Source organism: Sesamum indicum, linkage group LG12 (genome assembly GCF_026168435.1).
Source record: "Sesamum indicum cultivar Baizhima isolate 11 linkage group LG12, ASM2616843v1, whole genome shotgun sequence".
In the NCBI taxonomy this organism is placed as follows: domain Eukaryota; kingdom Viridiplantae; phylum Streptophyta; class Magnoliopsida; order Lamiales; family Pedaliaceae; genus Sesamum; species Sesamum indicum.
Window position 1 is genome coordinate 17971430 of NC_142668.1, and position 25361 is coordinate 17996790.

Sequence of the window (25361 nt, forward strand, 5' to 3'; positions counted from 1 at the left end):
GGGTTCCAGAATCCGTCTTTTCAAGTGTAGAAAACCTTCTGCATGATGCACTACTGATTTAGCAATAAGCTCTAGGTTCCTGCTCTCCCTCACGCTTGGATATTTTGCACACCCAGATATTTTTTAGATGTGCTGTGCAGTTGTAAGCTTTATGTAATAGCGATTGGTGAAATCTGAATAAGTGCCCTTAATTATTATAGCGCCATCATCGTGTCCTTGGCTGACCTTACTTTATTATGTCAATTAAGAGCTTGCATGAAAATTGATCATCATAGATGACAATAAATAGCGTGTCCCACCTGATTTCCTCCAAAGAAAGTTCCTTCAACTTTGTGGCAACTGGCTGTGGTTCACGACTTCTTTCATTAAATAAATCCATGATATCCTTTGCTTCATCCAATTCCATCATATCTTCCTTCTAAATTCCAGCTGATAGTGTCCGTTACTGAATTTCATCCACCTTTCTGTTTCCTTTTTGACTTGCCTGGGCTGTAGTGTACTGCAAGGACATGCATGATGCTTCTTTGGACTGTCATTTGCATCTGATCTCCTACCAAAACAGTTAACAGTCTCCGAAAGGCCCATGGAAGATGGTCGAGAATAATAAAAAGAAAAACAGGCAAGTCAAGATATTTAAGTTATTATTGCTCAACAGGAACTTCTATGTTAAACTAATCAACCATGGCAAATGAAAATACAGCTGAAGAAATTATGAGAAAGTAGTACTGTTGTGTACTACGGTTAGTAGCACAAACTTAGAATGTGATTCAGCTTCATCCATCCAGTTTAATCACAAAGGTTCTCTTGACTCAATTATATCAACAGTTGTGCAGAGCAGAACAAGAATTGGACGGGCATAAATTGAACATCTCAATCAATCACACAATATCTCTCATCAAACACACATGACCGCCTGCCGGCTCCCACAGTTTATAATAAACCCCAAGCAAATTAAGAAGAGTGCTCGTAAAATTACTTGAATCATAAGTAATAAGAAACTCTGACGCACGACAAAAAGCATAAAAGGGCAGGTGAAGAAACGCAATGTTTTGCTCAGGCACTGCTGCTACTTCACATCTTCAGTTACCTGCACCAACACGGGTTGAGTTATTAAGCTCCTGCGCTGAAAGCTTGAATGGAAAATGTTCAAGCTTTGTCAAGAGTACACCACCTTAATATGTCGAAGCAATAAAGAGCAGTTAACACTTCTTTCAAATCAACACAAAATCAGATATATCTACCAAAAGTTTGAACATAGCATGATTGAGCAGGGAAGAAAATCACTGCTGCTAGGCCAGAATCCTCTGAACAATCCCAACATAGGCTGTCTGGATTATAAGGTAATAAGAAATCACAACCATAATGGCAGCTGTGCCGCAATGGAAGAATGTCCTATCATTCTATTCTTCGTAATTTCATACCATGATGAAAGAACTGAGAATTGGGGAATTCTTCAATCCCTTACTATGTTCCCCGAGTGTGAATTGCATATGAACACTACACTAATGCTTTAAGCTGCAATCATAGACAAAAGCAAAAGGATAACAGATCTTGGTATCTGATCAATTCATCTCATAGATCTAGGCATATTGGAACCTAATGCAGCTCAAGCAAATCCAACTTGGACGTCTACAGATAAGCAAATATTACTTCTCATAGGCATTGTTATACCAAGTAACAAGTCTCTTCTCTACAAAGTGAAGATTAATGACATGAGAAATAGCATTGGGAGGGGTGAACAACGCTTCAACTATGCTTCAGGTAACACTTGAATTTTAAAACAGGCAATGTAAAAAACATGAATCTGTTAGCTTCAGAGAACTAAAGAGACCCTAGCTGTATGTGGCATATTTAAAATAATTAAATATCATTTATTAATTTTTTTGTTGTAGGAAAAATGATAATATAAAAATAATTATTAAAAAAGATAAATAATTTTGAAAGAAAATATTTGAGGTAGGAGAAAGAGAAAAAAATATTAACTAAAAATAAATAACTATTTTAAAAAATAAGTTTTACTATTTGTAGATTCTGGGGGGGGGGGGGAATGGAAGTTAGTGAGTGCAAAAGGGGGAAGGAAAAATAACATACCAAAAATAAGAGAGACACAAAAGAGGTGCTCTCCTTTAATATATAGTATCGATGAATACCACTGCATTAATTTGAAAAGACACAGAAACCACTATACAGATGTAGGAACTACACACTAATATTGGCGAATTTTACACTTTTAATCACTAGGACAGGAGATAATACTTTTAGTCCTCAACTTTATCGAATTTTCAAAATGATCCCAAAATTGAAAAAACTTAACATAATTAGTCACTTGTTCAAATTTTCGTAAAAAAGTAGACAACAATGACCCGTACAAATGTCTATCAATTGTGTGGTCAATCAAGATATCAAACACGCGCATTGCCCATGTTCTTACCGTCTATTTTTTTTACAAAAATTTGAACGTGCGACTAAATATATCGACTTTTTTCAATTTTGAGACAATTTTGAAAATCTCATCAAACAGATGACTAGATGTGGTGAATTTTATCAATTTTATAACCATTTTAAAATTTTCGTAAAATAGATAACTAAAAATATTGAACCTTATTCTATGAGATTAAAAACATAGTTTTGTGTACTAATATTGCCCCAACATATAGAGGGATTTCAAAACAGAACATGGCAAAAGAAAAAAATGACACACGGACCACATTAAACAGATAGAGGAACTACATGCTAATATCACATTTCAAAAAGGAACTCTTTACTGATTAATATCGTTTCATAGACAAACTTTATGGAATATTCTTTCATCTGTGATTCTGCCTGAGAAGACATGCCCAAAAAACTCTAAAGAAGGTAAACATAATGAAGGATGTATTGGCCCTGAGAATGAGAAATTTTATTTAGCTATGCTCAAAGAAATCAAGAAATGTTGAAAAGGCTGTAATTCACATTTTTGAATAATCTTAACCACTTAATACGTAAAGTTTATTCAGAAACAATCACGTTATTGAACTATTTTTTAACGGCATGTAATATTTTAATTTGGACTTGCTAGTTCATGCAACATAGATTCGGTACTACATTGCTGAACAAGGTTCACTTAACTTCAAACTTATCACACGACATCCCAATTAACATAAAAAGCACTTGATAACAAATAATTTTGTTTAAACATAATAAAGACCAAGAAAAGCAGAGCAAAACAAAAGTAAAACAATTTACACGGAAAACCCCTAAACTCAAAAGGGGAAAATCGACGGGGTAAGAATCCACAACCACCCAATCCATGATAAAACAGTGAATGCAAAATTTCTGAAAAATTTCCCCCCAAGCTTGAGTTTAATTACAAAAACCAAGAAACACATAAAAAACATCTTCTTTATGGATCTGACTGCTTCAAATAATAAGATGGGAGAAAGGGAAGTGCACTGATTTCTTCAATGCTCACACCATGAAGAGAAACTCGATTCTACTATATAATGACCATGGTCACAAAAACATGTTTATTAGATAAGTCTTTCGTTCTAATTCCTTTTAATAAAACGTTTCAATTACTTGACAAGATTCTCCCACTTTTAGATACACTTAAAACACTCTATCCGCCCAAGAACTCTCTATGTTGCAAGAGAATTGCCCACTGTCGTTTGTATTATGTCTTCAATTATTTGTAAATAATCTCCTTTATGTATAGAGCACGACTTTTTTTTTTTTTTTTTTGTGTGTGTGTGTGAAATAACAAACCATTTCTCATTTCTATTTTCAACAATTTAGTCGAATTACCCATCCATATTTATCAAACTTGATTGTAATTATCATACTTTTCTCTTTTCTTCAACAATGGTAGCACTGTCCCAATTATTTTGTAATCTAAGGGCTCATCCTAATTTTCTTTATTAGAATGAACGAACTAAGTGAAATTAATTGTCATGCAAATAATATATAATCTAAAAAAAAGTGATTAAGTTAAAATAAAAAAATAATAATATAGCAATATAATTATTTGAATTGACCAAACATAATATGAAAAAAAAGCTTTCCCTTCATGATTATACCATCTAAGATCACTTAAATACATATAAAACCGTAAAGATGCAACACTTATACCGTTAACTTTAGCTTTCTCCTTTTCCCATTGTTGTGCTTATTTATCAGATACCACATATATTTAAAACTAAGGCTATATTTGGTGAAAGAATTTTAATTTGAGACGAGAATTTAGATAAAGTATTTCAAATGACTCCATGATAAAAAAAATTTAGAATTTAGAATTTATTAAAATTACAGAAATCATAATTTAAAAATAGAGGTAAAGAATTCAAAGTTCCTTCCCACTATAGAATTATTCAAATAAATTTCAAAAAAAATAATTTCAGGGATTTGAAATCCTTACATTTAATTAAAGCCACAAATTCCAACTACAATAGCCAATCAAAGAAGGATTCAGTCATTAAAATTATCTGTGAAAAAATTTGCTATTAAATAACAAGAGAAAAAAAGTATTCCCTGGCAGAAAGGGAAATCCATTCATGATTTCTTGGTTCAGGTTCTCAAAAAGAGAAAGTATAAGAAGACTCTATAAGCAAGAAACCTAAAAAATCTTTACTTTGAAATTTCTCAACCTAAATTCAGTAAGTAAGAAGTCTTAATTAAGAAATGTAACGACGAACAAGAAGCAGATGCACTGAGTGACACGTATTGAGCTCCCGCCAGATCCTCTTTTTCCGTCACAGACCAATGGTGCGGCAGCCACAAAAAAAGGAGACAGAAAAATTTGTGGAATTAAATAAGAAAGATCCCTTCTTCCCTACACCAAATCTCCCTTGGTTACGCCACTCTCTCTCTCCACCAGGTGCTAAAGTGCGCACCTTTCACTCACAGAGCAACACCTGGCTCCGCCATGGACATGTTAGAAACAAGGGAGCCAAACAAAGAGACAACCAGCTGATCCCTATTCGCAGGCGTCCATGCCAGTATCATAAAGGACAACACAGTGGAGAGAGTCGATAAAATATGATTATGCCCCCAATGGTAAGGCCTTTTTGTGAAACCAAGAAAATTAAAAACTGTTCAGATAACTACACCAAAGGACCCCTAAAAGAAAGCGCAACATAGCACTGGAAAACACTCAAACCCATGTGAAGAGAATTTAGACAAGAATACAAATAAGAACAAGAAAAATTAAGGCAAGAATGCTGTATGATTTATGAAACTAAAGATTAACAAAATGAGAAATTACCAGGAACGAAGAAGTGGTTTCGAAGGAAGAAGCTCTTAAATGAACTCAGTTTTTTCCTTTTCCTTTCTGGCCGGAGTGCCTGCCGCCATTATTAGCATGGGCATCGCCGTAGCAGAGCTGCAAGCGGGCGTCGTATCCAGAGAGGAACTGGTGGTGGTTCTCCACAGACGCTGCGGTGCCAATGAAGAAACTTGGAGGAGATCCGTCAGGAAACCTCTGGAGGTGAGGCAACAGAGACGGCGAAGAAGAATTGGACTGAAGGGTCCCCCTATTAAAGCCAGCAAGGCCAGATGAATTAGCAGAAGAAGAGATTGTGAAGTTCAGGTTGTACTCACTGCTGCCATTATGATGGTTATTGTTGCTGCTTCCGTTCCCTCCGGCAGCAGCATTGACAACTGGGACAAAGTGGTCTGGGACAAAGGAGAAGTGCTGGAGCTCCGGCTGGTGTTCCCCCGTCACACTAAACAGTGGCGAAGCCGCCGGTGCAAATGGGTTTGCCAATTGCATTTGCCCAGGACGAGCTGCCGGTGGCCCTAAAAGCCCAGAAGTAAAGTAATCCATAGGAGTAGAGGACCACTGCCTGGGAGATTTTAGGAAGAAATTTGACTCATTTGTGGTACCACCACTACTGTTGGGGTTTTGATGAACTGAGCTGTTAGGACTAGTAGTGGTGTTGTGGTGGCTATTATTGACATTGTTAATACCTCCACTCAAGAGCTCAGTGAAAGAAGTAGTTTGAGAAATAGGGTTCAAAGAAGCAACATGAGAAGAGTCGTTCTCTTTCTCCTTCTCCTTCTCCGCTACCCTTTCCTTAGCACGCTCCCTGGCTTTGATCCTGCTTTCAGATCTGGAAAGCGAAAGCCCCGAGCCCTTACTAGTTTCAGAAGTACTACTACAAGCGGAAGATTTTGTAACCTGCTGGTGGGAGTAATTGGGATCCGCACCACCACCATCCATATTCACTTCAGCTGAGTCAAACCCGAGATGATCACTCCCCCCGGTGCTCGATCTCTTCTCATCGCTCAGCTGCTTAGGGGTGTCGGGGAATGGATTACTCATCGGTGGCAGCTCCGCAATAGAGCTGGCCGCCGCCTTCAGCAGCCACTCTACCGCCTTGCTCGGCTGATCGTACCCTAAACGATCTTGCAGATCATAGAATTGGATAGCGGTGTTCACCGAGAGCCTCACCCGTCGGTCTCTTAGCCCCTTGGATGTCAGAACTTTGCTGTGCCTATCTTTCCCACCGGATGCTCGCGAAACCCTAACAATACGAGACGAAGGCCAGCCGTAAAACCTACCTACACCACCACCAAGATCAACGCCTCCACCACGTACTCCGCCGTTGGTGGGACCCTTTTTGTTCTCTCCTTCTTCTTCTTCATCCTGATACTGGTCATCCATTTTTTGACTGTGGCCTAACTTAGTTGAGTCGAGTCTTCCGTTACCATTGCTGATTCTTGGGAACTTACATTGAATCTCATCTACCTCCATACCACCGCTTTCATGCCGTTTCTCAAGCCCCTTTCAGCAGCTCTTTTCCTTTCTTGTCTATGCTTGGAGAGGGGGGGGGGGAGGAGAAGGTACGTAAAAGAGGTGGAAAATTTAAAAGGAATCTGAATAATAATTTGTAAAATTAGGGTTTTGATATTTGGAAGAAAGAGAGAGAGAAAACTGTGGGTGGGTGTGCGGTGCAGTTGGGTGGTGGATGTGGGGAAGACTGTACCGTCCTTTGCATTGATGACGATTACACAGACTACTTTGGCTCTTGTAGTGACATATACATACAAAACATATACATATAAAGAGAAGAAAAGGAGAGAGAGAGAGAGATATCACGTTCTATAGCAGAGAGAAAGAAAGGTCAGAAAGACGAAGAGGGGGTGGGGTGGGGGGGTAGGGTGTTCTTCTGAAGCTCTTTGCAGTGCTTTCAAAAGCAAAAACCAAAGCCTGTGTACTTGCTCAGACCTCAGCAGCCCTGCAGCAAAATATCAAAAAAAATTTAAAAGAAATAAAAATAAAAACCATCACCACCACATATATCACACATATATATATATATATAATCCAACCAAAAAAAGAGCAGCAGCAGAATCAGATGCTAAGAAAGAAGGGAAAAAAAAAAAAAGGGAATAATGTGCACTTTAACTTCTTTTTCCTCACAATACAAATTTATTTAAAATCAAGACAAGAAGATTTAGCAGGAAATGACAACCTAAACTATGACTTAATTGGTAGTTAAGATTTTCAGAGACACCCAGAGTGAGAGAGAGAGAGGAAAGGTGAGAATAATTAAAGCATAGCTGATCCTGGAAATTCAGGACATTATTGTCATCTGCTGCTTACAAAACAACCACACATAAATAAAAAAGTATAGTAGCGCCCCAAACACCAAGAAGCAGCTACTAGATAAAAATAAAAACTAAAATATATTTAATTATGTGTGAACGGTGAAGGAAGGAAGGAAAGTTGTTGTCCATACATATGTAACTGAGTCTCTTATACGACGACAAAGAACACAAATCCAGAACTGTGATGCCTTGAGCTCCTCTCCCTCCCTCCCTCTAAATTGAAACTTGGAAATTCTCAGCTTGTCATAATCTACTTCAAAAAAACATAAACAAATGCATGGCAATCAAATTACAAGACTCACCAAAACTTGACCGGTATAATCTTTCAATATATTTTTGGTAGGCATTTAAGACATAATAATCAGCACCAGATTAATGATGCCCATACTAAAACCTGAGTTACTGCAAGATTCGGCTCTTGAGGAAATATCAACAACACAACAATCTGCTACGTACCTGCTGCGCTATTCAGTATTCAAAGTTGAATCAAACTAACTAAACACGCGTTATATTTACTTGAAAAACCCTTTTACCTGAAGAACGTAAAAATATATGAAGGCAAATGAAATGAGGCGACTTTGAAGTTTGTAATGAATGGGTTTACCCGAAATTCCAGTGGAGTTGCTTCCTTATCTCCCAACTTTCCCAACTCCAAAGCCCTGTAAAAATGCTCAGAAACAATGCTTTCTGCCTGCGCTTACTTCCACTTTAAATTCCAAGAAATTGGTAAATTATATATGATTGGGAATTGGGGTTATAAGGATTAGGGTTATGATTCTTGGATTTTGGACAGGAATTCAGGAGGGAGGGGGAAATAAGGATCAAAGCCCTAAGGTATCATACGACGGGTTAAACTTAAATCCCATTGGAGCACATCACCGGGCTTATCGGGAAAGGACAGACACCGCGCCGTTCCTTCTCTTTATATATACATATACATATACATATACATACATTATACATACTTCTTCTTTTTCTCATTTTTCATTTTTGGCCCTTCTCTTTTTACATATTTACCTTAATGTTTTTCCCATGTTTGTATAGATAGTTGCCCTTTTATTTTCATTATTTTATCGTACAATACCCAAATAATTCCAGTGATTTTAATTAATGCCTAAAGATAGATTGTATTGCCATTTGAAAAGGAAAAACCACCAACATATTAGATTTTCATGAGAATTAATTTGTAAAATTTCTTACCCTACCTAAGGTCACACTCTCCATTGAAAGACAGAATGGTTTGAACCTACCCCACCATATTTCAATTCCGATCTGTTGTTATAAATTCGTATTATATGTTTATTATTGTTACGTGTAAAATATTTTTTAAAAATGTACAAACAATAAGTATTTTATACACATAATTCTTACAAATAAAATATAATATAAAATACAACATACTTTGAAATAAAAAAAATTCAAACTGAATGTATAATTGCATATTTCATATATAGATCAAGCAATTAGATAATCCTTCAATCCCTTTATGATGTGTTTAAAAAATATTTGGGTCCAATTTGATATGGACTATGCTAAAAATTTTGGTCGAAGTTAATGCAAATTCTGAAGGAGAACCTGCAAAAAAAGCGTTAGCACTTCCGACACCCAAGTTATAATTGGATTTGAATTTGAATAAAGTCAAAAGTAAATAAATACAATTTAAATCGAGATATGGTGAATAAAATTGGTGGAAAGTATAAGAACACTTGGTATTGTACTTGTGGATTGGTAAGAGAATATTTAGAAAGTGTTTGAAAAAGTGTTTAGAAAGTGAGAGGGATACTTAAGAAAGTAAGAAAAGTGTGAGGGAAGTGAGTGAGATATCCAGAGAGATCTGGGAGGTCTCATGAATGTGTGAGAGACGTTAAAGAGTGCAGGAAGATTCCTTCGCATAGAGGAGTAAACTTGTATTTATAGGGTGTGGGAGGGTTCTTTCAAGGAGAAATGGATAAGGGCCGTTTGGATAAACCATAATCTATTATTATATTTTGTTAATCTTGTTGTTCAATACTATCTCCAAGCTTTGAGGATCCTTCATCAGCGAGATTCCTAATTGCTAAGGAGTCATAGCTGCCAAGGAGTCTAGAGCTTTGAGGAGAAACCTCTCTTGACTGTAAGGAATCCCAACCATCAGGGATGTCCTCCTTACTAGGGGCTGATGTGGTTTCAGAGTAGCTGTTGATCTCTGGATTGATGAATCGCTACTTGGGAGAGTGGGTTCTTACGTGTGCAGATATTTTGGGCCAAATATTTTATTGGGCTTTAATCATGATGCGAGTAGGGGGTGTCTTAAGCCTCCCCTTTTTGTGAATGTGTTCTCTACGGGAAATCTATCAGGACAGTCTGACAAGTCCACTTTAGCCTCCTATGTTACAGGCCTGACAAGTCAACCTTCCTTTTTATATTTTATATTAATTAAATTTAAACACACACATTGAATATGCCACAATTGTTCTCGTAAAACCTTTTCTTTTCCTCTTATAACTTAAAAGAAGATATAGTATTTGCTCTAGGTATAACCCAAATATCCAAGTCATATAACAAGGGAGGTTATGAGAATGAAACTAATACGTGACTAATTTAGTTGGACGATATAATTTATTGTCCTATAATATCAAATATACGAATTTACAACCAATAATCTATATTCAAAAAGCTTGACCGTTCATTCCATGCCGGTTGATCAATTACAGATATTAATGTTGGTTTCTTGTTCTGAATTATTTAATTAATGGTATATTCATATGCTTATCAATTATTTTATTGAAAAATTGTATACGCACCTAACAAAAGAGCTCTAGAAAATGTTTGAACTGACAAATAACGACATCCAATTCTTCCCAGATACTACTTTTTTAATGTTGTTATTGGAATGTAAGGAGTAAGGCATGACATATATATATATATAGTGCAAATTTAATTTCAAAAAGGTAATGATTTGCTCCAAAGAGACATGAAAAAGAAGAAGTTATATACATATGGAGAGAGAGAGAGAGACAGAGAGAGAAGGAAATAAGGTCCCCCAAAGTGGAGTAAAAAGTAAAAGGGTGTTCTCCACCACCCAAATGTCAAGTTCGCAACTTTGCTCGCTCACTCGCCGAAATTACAAATCCTTTTAACAAATAAAGATGAGTTTGGATTGTTTCTCTTATTACAAATATATTAATGCCATCCTACGGAAAAAGGGCTTTTTAAGGATAACACAACATACTCATAAGTCATAAAATAATGCTGTCCGTACAAATAATGATGTGTCTCATTGCACCCCTCCCCCTTCCCCTTCACCACTTCAAAATATAATAACATTGGGTTGTTGGTGATGCCAAATGATGGCCCACTACCACCACATCAGACCCCGACCATTATTGCGCTCTCTCTCTCTCTCTCACACCCACACACTTTCTTTTCTTTTCTCTTTCTTTTTTTCCCTTCAATAATAACAAAATTATTATTAAGGCACTAATACTATATTATTTTCTCTTTCTGCTCCCAAACAAAAAACAAAACAGCAAAAGAAAGAAAGAATTGGGCCGGGCCCTCCGACTGATTTCACTTTCCATCATCACCGCCACTTATTATAAAACTAAAAGATGATGATGATGATGATGATGATATTAAACTTGTGATTGTCTCAATTATTATAATTAATATTAGTGCCTTAATCTCATATTACCAAAACTTAATCTCAATTCTTTGAGGAGCTCAGCTGCAATGGGCCGGGTTTCTGGATGGGGCGGCTGCAGCTACATCAGATGAAGAGAAGCTTTGCTTTCACCATAAATTAATTAAATCACCCTTCATATTGGACCACATTTTTGGCCACTCTCTCTCTCTATCAGCTGCCAACATTCCTATCCGTATCTACTACTACTACTACATCCTCAATTCATACCAAAATTAATTACGAGTAGTTGTAGGGTTGTAACGTGGATATGCATCCGAGTCGGGCCGGGGATGCATGTCAGCTCTTCAACAATATATGATTAATTCACAGCTAAATACTATTACGCTGGCTCAACAATTATTATTAGAGTAAATCAATGCATACAAATTGATGATGCGTCAATATTATGTCTCATTCAGAATTTATTAATAATTCACACAACCTGATTTTTCCATTAGAATCAATTTAGTGGAATAAACATAAGTTACATTTGTGATTATATATCTGATGTGTAAATTAAAAGGAAAGAAACAAAAAAATAGGAAACAGTGAGAATTGGAGAGGGAGGATTAATAATAATGTGAAAGTGGGATGATGCAATATAATAATATAATAATAGATGAGAGGTGGATATGAAAATGGGTGGAGGTGGTGTGTACTAGGACTAGGAGTACCAGGACTATGATACTCATCCAAATCATGTTAATGTCCCCCAGCATAACATACCAAAACCCATATTTACATTAAATAATAATAATTAGATTAAAATAATGTGCTAGATTTAGCACCAATTCAGTTAAGGTGTGTTTGTTCTCGCATTTCCAAGCTGAGCCAGTTGCCGGTTAAAACGAAGCCAGCTCTATTTTTATTTTATTTTTCTAATCACGAATTGCCGTGGCGTGGCATATTATTTTTGTGTGCATATAATAAAAATCAACACATCATATTTAAATAAAATAAAATCAACTTAAAAGTATTATCGTCGTAACAAAAAATTGTGTATTAATGTCGCAAATCTCCTCCATTCTAGGTCTGATGCATAGTATTGTGTAGTTTTTTTCACTATTTTTATATACTAATTCAAGTTCATTACATGATATTTAAATATGTCTTTATTGATTCATATAATGAACTTGAATTCATATTTAAAAACAGTAAAAAAAAATGCAGTGAGAAAGAGAGATATGAAAAGTAAAATGAAAGATGCGGAAAAGCTGTTAAAGTGGAGAAAACAGCTTTTGGAGTTGGCGCTGTGCCTAAAGGACTCACACGCCACCTCTACTTATTTAGCCATACACCACTGCTGGCCAATACTTTTTATCATAATATTGGTACTAATTGTAAATGAGAAATTCGCGTGATTTATCAATTTTAAAATTTAGTCTCTTTATTGAGATATTTTTTTGGAATAAATTCATAACATTCATATTAAATCAAAACGGATAATATCTCACACAATAAAACATCAATAGAATCGCAAACCACACGTGATTGATTGATTTTTTGTTGTTCAACTTTATAAATTATTATGATTCTACATATAAAAAATATAAATCTTCAATATATTAAAGTCATTAATTATAAATTATTCAATACTATGTTTGAATAAATATTAGAGCTACAATAATGTGCATTTGTTTCTATATGTATGTGGAGCAAAATAATAACATTCTTTTAGAAAATAACGAGAAAAACAATTATTTGTCATAATATATGCATTTAACGAACAAGGTATATTCATTAGATTAATTTGAAGGATGAATGTTTGTACGAGTCGATTACCTCTAATTTTGAGAAATCTAGCTCTTTCATATATAATAATATTAATCCCAATTCTATATCGGATTTTACAGGTTGACCTTGTTCTAAATTATAATTTGTGGAAAGACAAGAAAAAAAGCCTTGAAGTCTAAGTATTATGAAATGTGTAAGGATTATTAGTGTATTTATTACTTTTTATTTGGTTCATAGATAGGAGCAGGAGCACGGGATTTGGTTCATCATGTTCCAACTTGTCAACCAATTAAAATATTTGTACCCGAATGATGAGCTAAACACTATGCTTATGTTTGCGTGTAATTTAATCGATCAATTTTGTTTGAATGAAATATCAATATTCATAACTAGGTATTTTTTATGGTTGATTTCATGCATTAATTATTATTTTCTTGCATCTAAAAAGCATTATCTTTGATCTTTTATTATTTTAGTTAAAAACTATTGATTTTTAATTATATTTTCAAATTTTGTATTAAGGAAAAAAAAAAAAGAAAAGAGAAGACATATATAATTTTGAGAATGTGGGTGTCGGAAACAAAGCGGGGGCAAGAAAGGAGAGAGAGAGTGATATTTAATTAATTAATTAAAAGTGGGAAATAGAGAAAAAGAGGGATCGGAGGCATGGGCACGTGTCCATGTCTGAGAGGAGAGCAAGATTCAAGGCCGGCTGACTTCTCGATGACCAGACACTGCACGTGTCGCGGTCTTCGTGAACCATCCCATCATCATCAATCTATTCAATATACACTCTTAACCATTGTTACATTACATTTCTACCCCTTCCCCTTTCTCTTTCTCCTTCTACTATTACCACCCTTTTCTTTTACTAATTTTATTTTATAAAATATATAAAACACAATAAATTACGACCCTGTCCTAAAAAATAATATAATATAAAACATCGAGACCTCACTAAAAAATAAATTAAATCTTAAAAACAAACTCAAACAAAGAGTAATTTATATTATGAATTAATTATGAACAAAAAGAATATCTAAAAATTAAATAATCTTCGATATGAAATAAAGAAGTCGTTAGTGATATATAATCTTAATGAACAATTAAAATATGATATTATTTGTGATTGCTATATAATTGAGTATATATATATATATATTCTATCTGTTTGTGAGACAATATCTTTTATTAGTTTTTTTTTTTTTTAAATTTTGCTTCAATAATAATCAAGACTAAGTAAATGGCATCAAATTTATCCCAATGAATTTTGTGTTGGGACAGGACGGGTCCCGATTCCATGTCGGACTGATAGTGTGAGGTCCCAACTTATGCCAACCTACCCCATACCATATCGCTGCCACCCCTAAAGTAAAGTAATATGAATTATGGAGAAGTATTATTAGTGCAAGAAGCAAAAAAGTGAAGAAATTGAGACAAGTGAGGAGACAATCATCGTAGCGGTAGTGAGACATTTTGCTGAAAATCATTCTGGGTGTGGTGTTGTGATTCCGCAGTCAAAATCCCCACATTTCCTGCTGCATTTGCCTTTCATTATCACTGTGTACAAGTCAAAGGCTGTATTACACATTATCATGTTCAATAATTTTGTCCCAAGATCCGTTTAGGAACCTTCCTTCTAACAAAATATTTCATTGCTCTTACCTATATAAAAAAAAAGAGAAAGAAGACACATAGGAACCTACCAAATTCAATCCTTCAACTTTGAGGCCGGCAAAATAGATGAAATTTGAGTTTTATTGGCATTTAAGTGGGATGAGTAAGTTAAACAAAATGGTGTTAAGTGTTTGAGCTGTAGCAGAGGGATTCTGCACATGTCCAGTTGGGTGTGTAGTGTGTACTATACATACATCAATTAATACGATAATTTTCCCCAAACTTTTAAGACTGAATGCGGGCGCTATCTAAATCAAGAAGGCCGAAATTCGTACTTTACAAAGTTATCAGCCTTTGCTTGAGTCAAAAACTGTCTGTGATGGTCCCTTTTCTTTCTTTTTCCATGGGATAATTATAGTAATTCTTCCACAGATAATGCCATTATAAGTTTCGCCATAAAATCGGGTCTCAACTCATAATATAACATGAATACATCAATAATTTATATATATAAAAAATCTTTTTTTTAATAACCAAATTTATTTTTAAATTTATTTCTTGCCTTCAAACTAAATTTGGTCATAATAGTAATTTTATAATTTTTGTCCTCTCACCCACTGCTCTATATTTTTCTCCCTCCAAATTTTTCCATGGTTGTGTTTCTAACAACGAGTACTAATATTATTAAAAAAAGGGGCTTAGTTAGAGTAGAAGTAATTCAACATGGTGAAGGTATATTAACGATGAGTTATATCTAATTCAATATTGCATAAAGGTGAATTCAGAAATGAAATTTTTGAGGGCCAAAAAAATTATACTCATGCATTGAATTGGGTTCTCATTGTTATATTATCAAGATTAGTAAATTTACAAAACTAAACCTTCTTGAATCCATCTTTACACTGAATTGATGAATAATTTGTAAATATTAAAATTTACCCTTGATCGTGGTGATAATCGGAATCGAATCATCTAAACATTTATGTACCAAAAAAAGAGGAATCTTATTTTTTATTTTTACGAAAGGGAGAAACGAGGAATGAAGAAGTGAAAGTTGAAGTCTAAGCCCAGATAGAAATACATAGCTCAAAATGTACAGAAAAGTTTGGCCCAAGCCATATTAAGGATACTGGATTTATTTTCAGGTAAATTGGTCCACTAATATATGTCAATTTGACTTTCCAGGTCTGGATAGCTAAGCTATCCAGCCCAAACTGATCTGGTCTAGTGTTTGTCTTTACCAATCTTTTGCCCACTCTCTCTCCAAAAACCCCCCCTGGCCGCGCCACCTCTGCCGTCATCAACCACACTTAGAGGTGGGAGATGAGTTGAGTCGGCTCGATTTTGAACTTGACTCGAACTCAAAAAATTCGAGCTAAGTTGTATGTATTCACTAGCTCGCGAGCTGGCCTTTTATATATATATATATATATTTTAAAATTTTATATATTTAATTTTATATTTAATATTGATCAATTTTATAATCAAAATTGACCATATATTATAATTATTAATCAATATCATCATTTTATTTTGGATAATAATAAATTATGGTATTTTTATTTATACATTTAATCTTTACATAAAAATAAATTTAATCAACAACTTAGTAAATTATAATATTTTTTTGTAATTAAAATTATTGTTTAGTATAACATATATCAACTTATGTTATATTTTAATATATATTTGTATTAAGTTATATTTTTCTTAAATTGACAAGTAATTCACTTCTGATTTTTTATTATTTATAAATTTATGTCAAAATTTAGTAATTCCTATGAATTAATCTAAAAATTATATATATAATGGATTGAAAAGTTTAATCAATAATTATAATATTTTAAAATTCGGGCACCCGATTGATACGAAATTTAAATATATATAAGACTGTGTCCATTAGATCATATCGGACGATATGATTTAAATGGCCTGATCCAATGATACACCGTTTTGAATGATTACTCTTATGTTTCGAGTACGATTTCTCGACAATCGTATATCCAATAAGTCTAAAACTTTACCAAACGTACTTTTCTGTAAGTTTGATCATATCTAACTGTCCGATTTGAATTTTGATGGCCCGATTAACCTATGTTGTTCAATAATGTAAGATGATAGTTACATCAATGTTATACTAATATTTATAAATATATAAATTTTGCAGATTGTGAACATATATTAATTTAAATTATATCTATATAAAAATTTTATAATTCAATTTCATAATTTAAAATAATAATAATAATAATAATAATAAAATCAAAAACCCATCTCTTATCTCTCTCTTGTACTCGTTTCTTCCTTTTTCTCTCTTTCTCTTTCTATCTTCATTCTTTCTCCTTTCTCATTTCTTCCCCAAACCCATGTCTTAGAACCCTAGCCCCAAACTCACGGGCAACAAGGACGGCAAGTCGGCAACGAGGCGGCGACGAGGACGGCAACGAGGTAATCCTTCTTTCTCTGTTGCATTTTACTTATTCTTCTTTTTCTTGGGTTTGGGTGTGTTTTTAGTATCTTCTATTTTCTATAACCAAAACAAGTTGAAGAAAGGGTGAAAGCTGTGAAAGTTCATGACTGTTGTAGCAGTTTATATGTAAGATTAAAGTTCTATTATCATACTAATCGGATTCAGGGGCACATTGATTTGTTTAAATCTTGTTGTTGGATTCTTGTTTAATTCATCGGCTCATGGTCGAGCTCGACTCGTTGCCACCGCTAGTGGTACTCGTAATACTTTGTTATCGGGCAAAAGAGAAAATTACATGCTTTGAGAATTCTTTAATTCTTTGTTTAATCTTTACACTTTTGTCTGCTTTGAGAATTGTTTGTAAAAGAGTTGTAATGTTGTAAGGAAGACCATTATCAATTAGTAAAATTTCTGAATTTCCTCTCATCTCTTTCTTCTCTCCTTCCCACCTCCATTCTGCTGCAATTTTATTCAAGTTTTTACCTACAGTTTTCTGGGTTCATAACAGATTCCTTCTTCTCCATTGAAGTTGGCGACTGATTTTTTCTGCATTTTCTTGAAATTAGCAGGGAAGGAAACAGAGTTTGCCTTTTCTACTCAAATTCTCATCGAAAAACCCTGATATGGCTGCTTCTAATTCTTCTAAACTGTTTCGTGGTATGTATATCTTGTGAAGTTTCGACTTGATTGAGTTTTCTCTCCATACTTGTTCATGGCAAGTGCCAATGTTTACATTTCTTGATAAAAGAGGAAGACATTTTGTTTTCTGGTTTTATTTTTGCTAATGTGTCCATGCTTTCTTATTTCTAGCTTAAAAAAGATGGTAGAACTGAAATGACTGTTCTAGAAATAACAGAATAACTGGCACAGTTGGTAAATCTAAAATTTCAGTGTATTTATTTATGATATGGTGTTTGATATCTAAACATTAAGTAGAATCCACTACAACCTTGTTATAGTGTTCCACACCAAAAGATCAAGTGCACCATTCTTCGGCTCTTATTTCTGTTGAGCTTTTGATATTCACATCCATTTTCCTTTTTCGTCAATATGGTGAATAGCGATCGGCTACCTTTTACATATGCAAGCTCCCGCAATCATAATATTTGCATGCTATCCTTTGTTTTTTTTCTCTTCTAAGGTGATGGTAATCTTTCAACTTCCTGTAACTAATGTTCTCATTGCATTGCGGTATGCATCATCAGTTGGTCGTTCAATTCTAGGAGGCCTCAGCAACAATGCTTTTGGGGCAAGCAGGACAGCTTCTGAGCTGACACATATGGATTTCTTATCTCAAGTTAGTATTGTTTATCTTGGTTCTTTATGTATTAATAGAAGTGCTTTCTATTTGTTTTCTTTTGATTGTGTATGTGTTAAGGTTTAATTTTTCCTATTTAATTATCTAATTCTCACTCAACATCATCTGTTGTGTTAAATATTGATTATCATTTCTTTCATTCTTTTGTGTTGAAAGCATCATAAACCTTTTTCATAATGAGTATTACTACCATTAACCTTTTGAGAGTTCTCAGCGACAAACATGGTTGTTGATTGTCTGAACTCAGCTTAGTCAGGGAACTTCATTTTGTTCGTGCCAACTGGTCTGACAATAAATTAAATGCATTAAGTATCTTTAATCGTGTATTTTCTGCATTGGCCCTGTTTAGTTGCCGTAACTATCCTAAAATGGTAAGTCAGCTCCTCTGAAATTTGACAAAATTTAAGGGTGACAGTATGATGTGTTTGTATCGAGTAATCTCGGAAAGCACGTCATGGCATAAAAGATGGATGTATAATGAGTGAGCTGAAGAAACTAGAGACTTTTGAACTATAGAAGAGAATTTGTTTGTTAGTTATTTATGTAGATATGGCTGGAAATGATTTTACCATGGTTGGTGATTGAAGTTGGGGCTTATTTGACTTTGGATTTGTGTTCCTCCAGCAACAAAGGACATTCATACAGATGAGGACCAATCTCAAAGTGGTGGATAATTCTGGGGCTAAAAGGGTCATGTGCATACAGGCATTAAAGGGAAGAAAAGGAGCAAGATTGGGGGACGTAATAGTTGCATCAGTCAAGGAGGCGCATGTGGGTGGGAAAGTGAAGAAAGGAGATGTTCATTATGCTGTTGTAGTTCGTGCTGCGATGCAAAGGGGTCGTTGCGATGGGAGCGAAGTCAAGTTTGACGACAATGCTGTTGTACTCATCAACAAGCAAGGTGAGCCAATAGGCACAAGAGTGTTTGGCCCAGTTCCTCACGAATTAAGGAAAAAAAAGCATCTCAAGATTCTCAGTCTTGCTGAGCATATTGCCTAAGTATTTGTCCTTTACGTTAATTTAGCTCAGATTATGAGTCTGCGGTTGGAATAATTATACAAGTCATGGATCTGGCTGTATATCATTTTGTTGTGCCTTTACATGTGGTCGTCTCCTTTTGAGATAACAAGTAGAGTTTACATAGTGTTTTCTTTGATCCTGATACCGGACAGTCTATTGCTACACGCTTGCTGCCTGAGAGGCTGGCTTTTCTGCAATTTGCAAATACTGTTTCCCACATGGATGCTTGTAACTGATTTTGATAGCTGGAGCTAAATCTTATCATAATTATTGAGTAAACTATCAGCAGAAATGCTGCACGACCTCTTCACAAACTATCTAAACATGCCTTAGGGTTTCTGGTTCTAAAACAAGCCTATTGCTTCATACTTCCTGGTTTTTCTTTAGGACATCTGACCTTTTCTCCCAGAATTTCAACTGCAAAGCTCTCGTTTCCAACATCTTTTCCACTTCTTCAATGTGAAGGCCCTTGGTTTCAGGAACACAAACCAGAACGAAGCACAAAGCCACAACAGAAATAACCCCAAATATAAGGAAAGTCCATGATGTCCCAATTGCTTCCGTTAAGGATAGAAAAGACTGCGCCACAATAAGGTTCGATATCCAGTTAGCTGTAGCAGCTATTCCTCCACAGATGCCACGAAAACGGAGAGGGTATATTTCAGAATTGACAATCCACGGAACTGACCCCATTCCAGGAGAGAAGAATATGATATAGAGGGCTAAGCCAATTAGTGCTAACCATCCAAAACTACTGGGGCAACCCCTCGTGTACCATGCCCTGTTTTCTCCATGGCAAACATCCCTGATCGTGTTATTGGAAATCAGACATGCCCCGGCAAGCAACTGCAGAAAGAAAATTTCACATCACATGCAGCACAGCGATACATCACATGCAACTCAGCTATAATGACAAACAGATGTCATTAGAGGACTGTACCTTATTCTCGGATGATGAGCAGAACCCACAACTCGGAGATGAAGCTTTCAAGCACTTCATGCAGTCCCAAATGGGCGAGGGTCCTGCCAAACGATAGTCAGGACAGGTATATGGATCAAAGTGAGACGTCTCGTTTGCACCGACGGGTGGTGCGTGTGAGGTGGTTTCATGAAATACAGCTGATAATAGGCCTAGTGAAATTATAACGCCACACAAACTGATAACCAGGAGCTTCTTTCTTCCCGTTCTGTCGATGAAATATATGCTAACAATTGAGCCGAAAGCATTTAGTCCAGCAGTCACGAGTGAGAGGAGGAGAGCTGTTTGGTTAGATGCAAAACCAGCCAACTGAACTATGGTGGGGCTGTAATACATCACAGTGTTTATGCCCACAAACTGCTGGAACACCTGAAGCCCTACGCCGGCTACGAGCCCTCTTCGAACTGTAGTTGTCCGCAGTAGCTTCACATAGCTGACTTTCTCAGATGCCTCGTTTTCGAGAAGCTCTTTTTCCATGGACTCCTTAAGGGCTTGTATTTCAGCATCAACTTCTTGAGATGGGTATATCTTTCTCAGTATTGCTTCAGCTTCCTCTTTTCTGCCCTTTCTGTAAAGCCAACGGGGTGATTCAGGAAGGAGCAGCATCAGAATGAACTGCAGCAGAGCTGGCACTCCGGCCACTCCAAGCATCCATCGCCATGTCCCCGGCGCCTGATTCGTTTAAATCCAAACTAAAGTTTAATTAGTTCTGGCAACCTTTTTGTTCTTTTTTCTTAATTTTTGCCTTAAACTGATCTGTATCAGTTGATTAACTATTACCTTAGTAAAAGCGAGGTTGATGAGGTAAGAGAGAAACTGGCCACCAGTAATGAGAAATCCATTGGTGCTAACAAGTGCACCTCTGACCTTAGCTGGAGAAGCTTCAGAGATGTAAAGTGGAGAAGTCATGGAGGCCATCCCCACGCCCAGCCCGACAAATACTCTGCCCACGATCAGAAGAGAGGGATTTGGGGCTGCAGCCATGAGAACTGCGCCCACGAAGAACAGGAAATCGGCAATGAGAATCGTAGTCCGCCTCCCGTATCTATCATTCAACCAGCCGCCAATTGCCGCCCCGATGATGGCTCCTGCTACAGCCATGCTCACTATGCTCTCCTGTTTGGTCAGCAGTTGTATAAACTAAGATGCTTAATTTAGACAAAAAAGATATTTCAAGTATTGTAAGCAACATTGATAATACATTTCTACAAATTTGAACAGAATGTTAATTTTTGATAAAAGAATTAAAATGTGTCTTGATGTTTGTAGATGATATGATCATGATAAATTACTTGAATGTATAAATATAATGAGGGAAATTTTAACTCAAATCGAGTTTGGTGGAACATGAATAAATTATATAGCAATTATAATATACTTGTTTTGTGATTAATGTACAGTTCACAAAAAGTGACCAATAATATATTAAATGTATCACACTTATTTTATGATTGATTTAATTAAACTAAATTTGATTTGGACAAAAATTTTCAGTATAATGAACAAAATTTTGACGCGATACAACGTTAGTGTTTTAAGCTCTCTCTCCTATACCGTAAAAAGGTGCTGAAATCCCGGAATTTTATTTTAGATGCATAACAAGTAAAAATGAAAATTGACTGCATCAAGTCAAAACTAACTAAAAACACATGAGGAAACATTATGAAGAAACGGATACTTTTCATTTGCAATTGACACTTGCTGATATTTTAATGTTAAATTTAAAATAACGATTATAATATTAAATATTTGTATGAATATAATTAATTAATTATTTTAAATAGTTTATAGTATTTTTTTAATCACCAATATACTATCATATTTATTTTGATTTCCGCTCGTGTTTTTAATTATATATATTAATTTTAATTTTTAAAATTTGTATTATATCTATATAATTATGTGCATATAAATATTGCATTTCATGGCAGTGGCTGGTTTTAAATATGAGAAGTATGTAGATAGACTTAATAAATAATAATTTGCCGTAAATAATTGAAACCACAAAAATGAAGATAAGGATAAACATCCTGGTTCAAACAAATTCAGAAGAGTGATGATCACATTCTAGAATTCCAACGGGGCTAGCTAAGTGCGCCTACCTGCAAAACAGTTTCCCTGTCCACAGACTTGAAATCATCTCTGATATACAGAAGAGCACCAGATATCACCCCTGCACACACACACACACACACACACTCACACTCACACTCCAAGAAATAATAAAAAGGAGAATATTAACGTATGAATTACATATGAAATCTGTGCTGTGGTGTGTGTATATATATTGTATGCATGATGATGATGATGAAAGAAAGTAAGAACCTGTGTCATAGCCAAAGAGGAGGCCACCAATGCCAGCAGAGAAAGCAAGTCGGAGAACAAAAGGGTTCTTCTTTGCCAGTGATAAGCAATCTTTGAAAGCTGTGCTGTCTACTCCTCCACCACTACTATGTATACCTCCTTCCATTTCTCTTATATATATATATATATATATCCTAGTACTGTGTCTGTGTGTGTGTTCACAGAGAGAGAAAGAGAGAGAGTGTGTGTGTGTTTTGTGAAGACTGAGAATTGAGATGAGGTAGCATATATATATATAGAGAGAGAGAGATGAGTGGAGAAACTATTACATGATCGTATGTGTTAATTTGTTTGGGATAAGCACTTTAATACATATAATTCTTTCAGAATAATATTAAGGTTAATTAATCTACCTTCCAACCTGCAGATTCACTAACAGACAGGATAAACAGCATCCGGAAAAAGCAACTTTTCGTTTTTCTTTTCCATGGAAGATCTTCTGCTTTTCTCTAACACGTAATTAAGTCAGCATAATCCAGTTTTAATCATACCAACACTTCTAAATTATTACCACCAGTTATAAGACAAACATTGACTTTCTATTCAGACACACACCCCACCTCATCATCTTTCTAATAAACTACTAATAATTAGGGATTTAATGCTACTTAAATTTAGAACCTTTTAGTAATCAATATAATTATCAACATAACTCCATCTTTTGCTAATACTTAACTACTCATCATTAAATTACATTAATTCTTGTTTTAGCAATTAATGATTCGGAATCTTGGATCAGCTGTGCCTGTAGCTATAACTATGATTTTCCATCATCGACCAATCTTGTAAAATTTTGCATATTATTGAATTTCCACATAAATAGCAAATATATAGACCAGAAAGTCAGAGTATTTATAAATGAGCCAACCCAATCAGTTGCCTTATGTTAAAAATTGAGTGCGCAGTTCAATAATTCAAACGCATTAACGTGACATGTCCTCCCATTTATGCATATATTCTTTTACATACCCCACTCTCATTATTATGACTACTTATTATTTTAGAATCTTATAAGATAGGTATAAATTTGATGATATCCAATTAATAATTATGTGAATACAATATTAAACATCAGCCAAGCCAAAAAGAGTCTTAACGTCTTACTCGAAATAATTAATAAACTTTGAATTATATGGTTGTCAAAATGGTCACGGCATGTATGCTTTGTGCTAATGTATATGACCAAGACAGTGTATGCATGTGTGTGTTTTTAATATTTTTAACATTATTTGTTTGAAAAAATTATTATTAATACGATCAATTAGTCAATGCTGACATCCGATTTCTTGAGTGGTTTATGTATGTTTAAGGCAAATAGTCATATGGTCAACGCTGTCTTAAGTGTGAGGTGGATGTATGTAAATGGCCACAGATTATCACCAAATTGACTTTCCGACTGCAGATGTTTTACATAGATACGTAATGAAATCACCACGTGCCATAAGAATTAACACTACACAGAAAATAAGGGTCGTATTTGAATTTTCTTGCGGACATCAATTTAATATAAATAACACTAAAAGAAAGGTATATATATAGTTACCAAAAATTAAAATCTGATAGAATGTGGAATTTAAGAAGAGAAAAGAGAGAAACAATTTATGCCATCTCTTTCCTTACCTAACTCAACTTACATGTATGATGATTGTAAGAAGATGGGGAATTGAATGCTGCTACAAATTAGTCTCCCCCACATTAAGTAAAGTGTTTGTTCTGTTCCTCATCCATCTCCTTATATTATTCGCTTATGGGAATTAATTAATTATTTAGCAAATATTTATGGTGGAGCATATTTCACCATAAAGTGTAATAATATAACTACAATATATTTTTGTATTAAAAAATATTATCTGGATCCAAAGGTTGTGTTTTTCTTCTTTTCCTTTATGTGGAATCATTGAAATAAATGAAGAATTTCAGGCGTAAATTGAAGTGTTGAAATTTGAGGGGGGGAAAGTGGATCATGTGACAGGTGCAAAGGTAGAGCGGAATGGGGACCAAAAAAAGAGGGGTGATTGACAACTTTGTCGTTTGATGTCTTTGTAAGATTCTGTGCCCCGCCCTTAACTGCATCTGTATCAGCATCTGCATGCCTCTCCCCCCTCCATACATCATCTCAAATTTGGATTCTTCCTCTCTTCTTCCATTTACATCAAAATCTCCATTCCACCTTCTTTTCTTTAACTGAAAATTTTCGGGTACCTACACAATTATTGATCCATCTCGTGTCTTTAGTTAGGATTAGCTCAACTTTCGTGAAATAATAATAATAGTGCTACTAAAATCGGTTAACAAAGTAAGCTAGATTTTGGTTGTCATCTCACCTATCATTTTCTTGAATAAAGTGTCCAGATTATTCTTGTTAGAGAACCATCACAATCCATAATGAGCATAGAAGAGTTGTAAATGAACCCACTATAAAAATATTAACTACTATTTTCATCTTCTGTTAGTAATGAAATTAGCATTATGCTGATGTGACATAATTTGTGATAATTACTGTTTTTAATGAAATTCTACCCGTAATAAAATATAATTGCCTCTTGTCCCTTTTTTACTTTTTCCCCCTCGTTTGAGTATTGGGCCGAAGAAATACTTTAGTGGGCTT

The 25361-nt window shown here is 35.0% G+C and overlaps 3 protein-coding genes across 9 annotated transcripts; 1 reads left to right on the forward strand and 2 right to left on the reverse strand.

Moving 5' to 3' along the window:
- Positions 1–709: 709 nt before the first annotated feature.
- Positions 710–8504, reverse strand: LOC105175742 (transcription factor TCP2). 5 transcript variants are annotated; one of them, XM_011098297.3, is made up of 4 exons: positions 8192–8504; positions 7719–7837; positions 5240–7214; positions 710–1087 (listed from the first exon to the last, which is right to left on the reverse strand). In XM_011098297.3, exon 3 carries the CDS (start codon positions 6728–6730, stop codon positions 5285–5287), a length of 1446 nt encoding a protein of 481 aa, XP_011096599.1. In that variant the 5' UTR covers positions 6731–7214; positions 7719–7837; positions 8192–8504; the 3' UTR covers positions 710–1087; positions 5240–5284. The 5 variants fall into 5 exon arrangements, with proteins under 5 accessions (XP_011096599.1, XP_011096600.1, XP_088732093.1 ...); XM_011098298.3 differs by lacking the exon at positions 7719–7837; XM_088875967.1 differs by lacking the exon at positions 8192–8504 and having other exon boundaries at positions 7719–7846.
- An 8386-nt stretch (positions 8505–16890) lies between these two features.
- LOC105175745 (Ribosomal protein L14p/L23e family protein) lies at positions 16891–19554 on the forward strand. 2 transcript variants are annotated; one of them, XM_011098303.3, is made up of 4 exons: positions 16891–17050; positions 17639–17729; positions 18278–18369; positions 19015–19554. In XM_011098303.3, the coding sequence occupies exons 2-4, from the start codon at positions 17696–17698 to the stop codon at positions 19387–19389; spliced, it is 501 nt and encodes a 166-aa protein (XP_011096605.1). In that variant the 5' UTR covers positions 16891–17050; positions 17639–17695; the 3' UTR covers positions 19390–19554. The 2 variants fall into 2 exon arrangements, with proteins under 2 accessions (XP_011096605.1, XP_011096604.1); XM_011098302.3 differs by having other exon boundaries at positions 16892–17050; positions 17642–17729.
- A 92-nt stretch (positions 19555–19646) lies between these two features.
- Positions 19647–23074, reverse strand: INT2 (inositol transporter 2). Of its 2 annotated transcripts, none has more exons than XM_011098300.3 (5): positions 22715–23074; positions 22492–22562; positions 21170–21505; positions 20351–21061; positions 19647–20256 (listed from the first exon to the last, which is right to left on the reverse strand). In XM_011098300.3, exons 1-5 carry the CDS (start codon positions 22857–22859, stop codon positions 19774–19776), a joined length of 1746 nt encoding a protein of 581 aa, XP_011096602.1. In that variant the 5' UTR covers positions 22860–23074; the 3' UTR covers positions 19647–19773. The 2 variants fall into 2 exon arrangements, with proteins under 2 accessions (XP_011096602.1, XP_011096603.1); XM_011098301.3 differs by having other exon boundaries at positions 22492–22599; positions 22715–22857.
- Positions 23075–25361: the final 2287 nt, after the last annotated feature.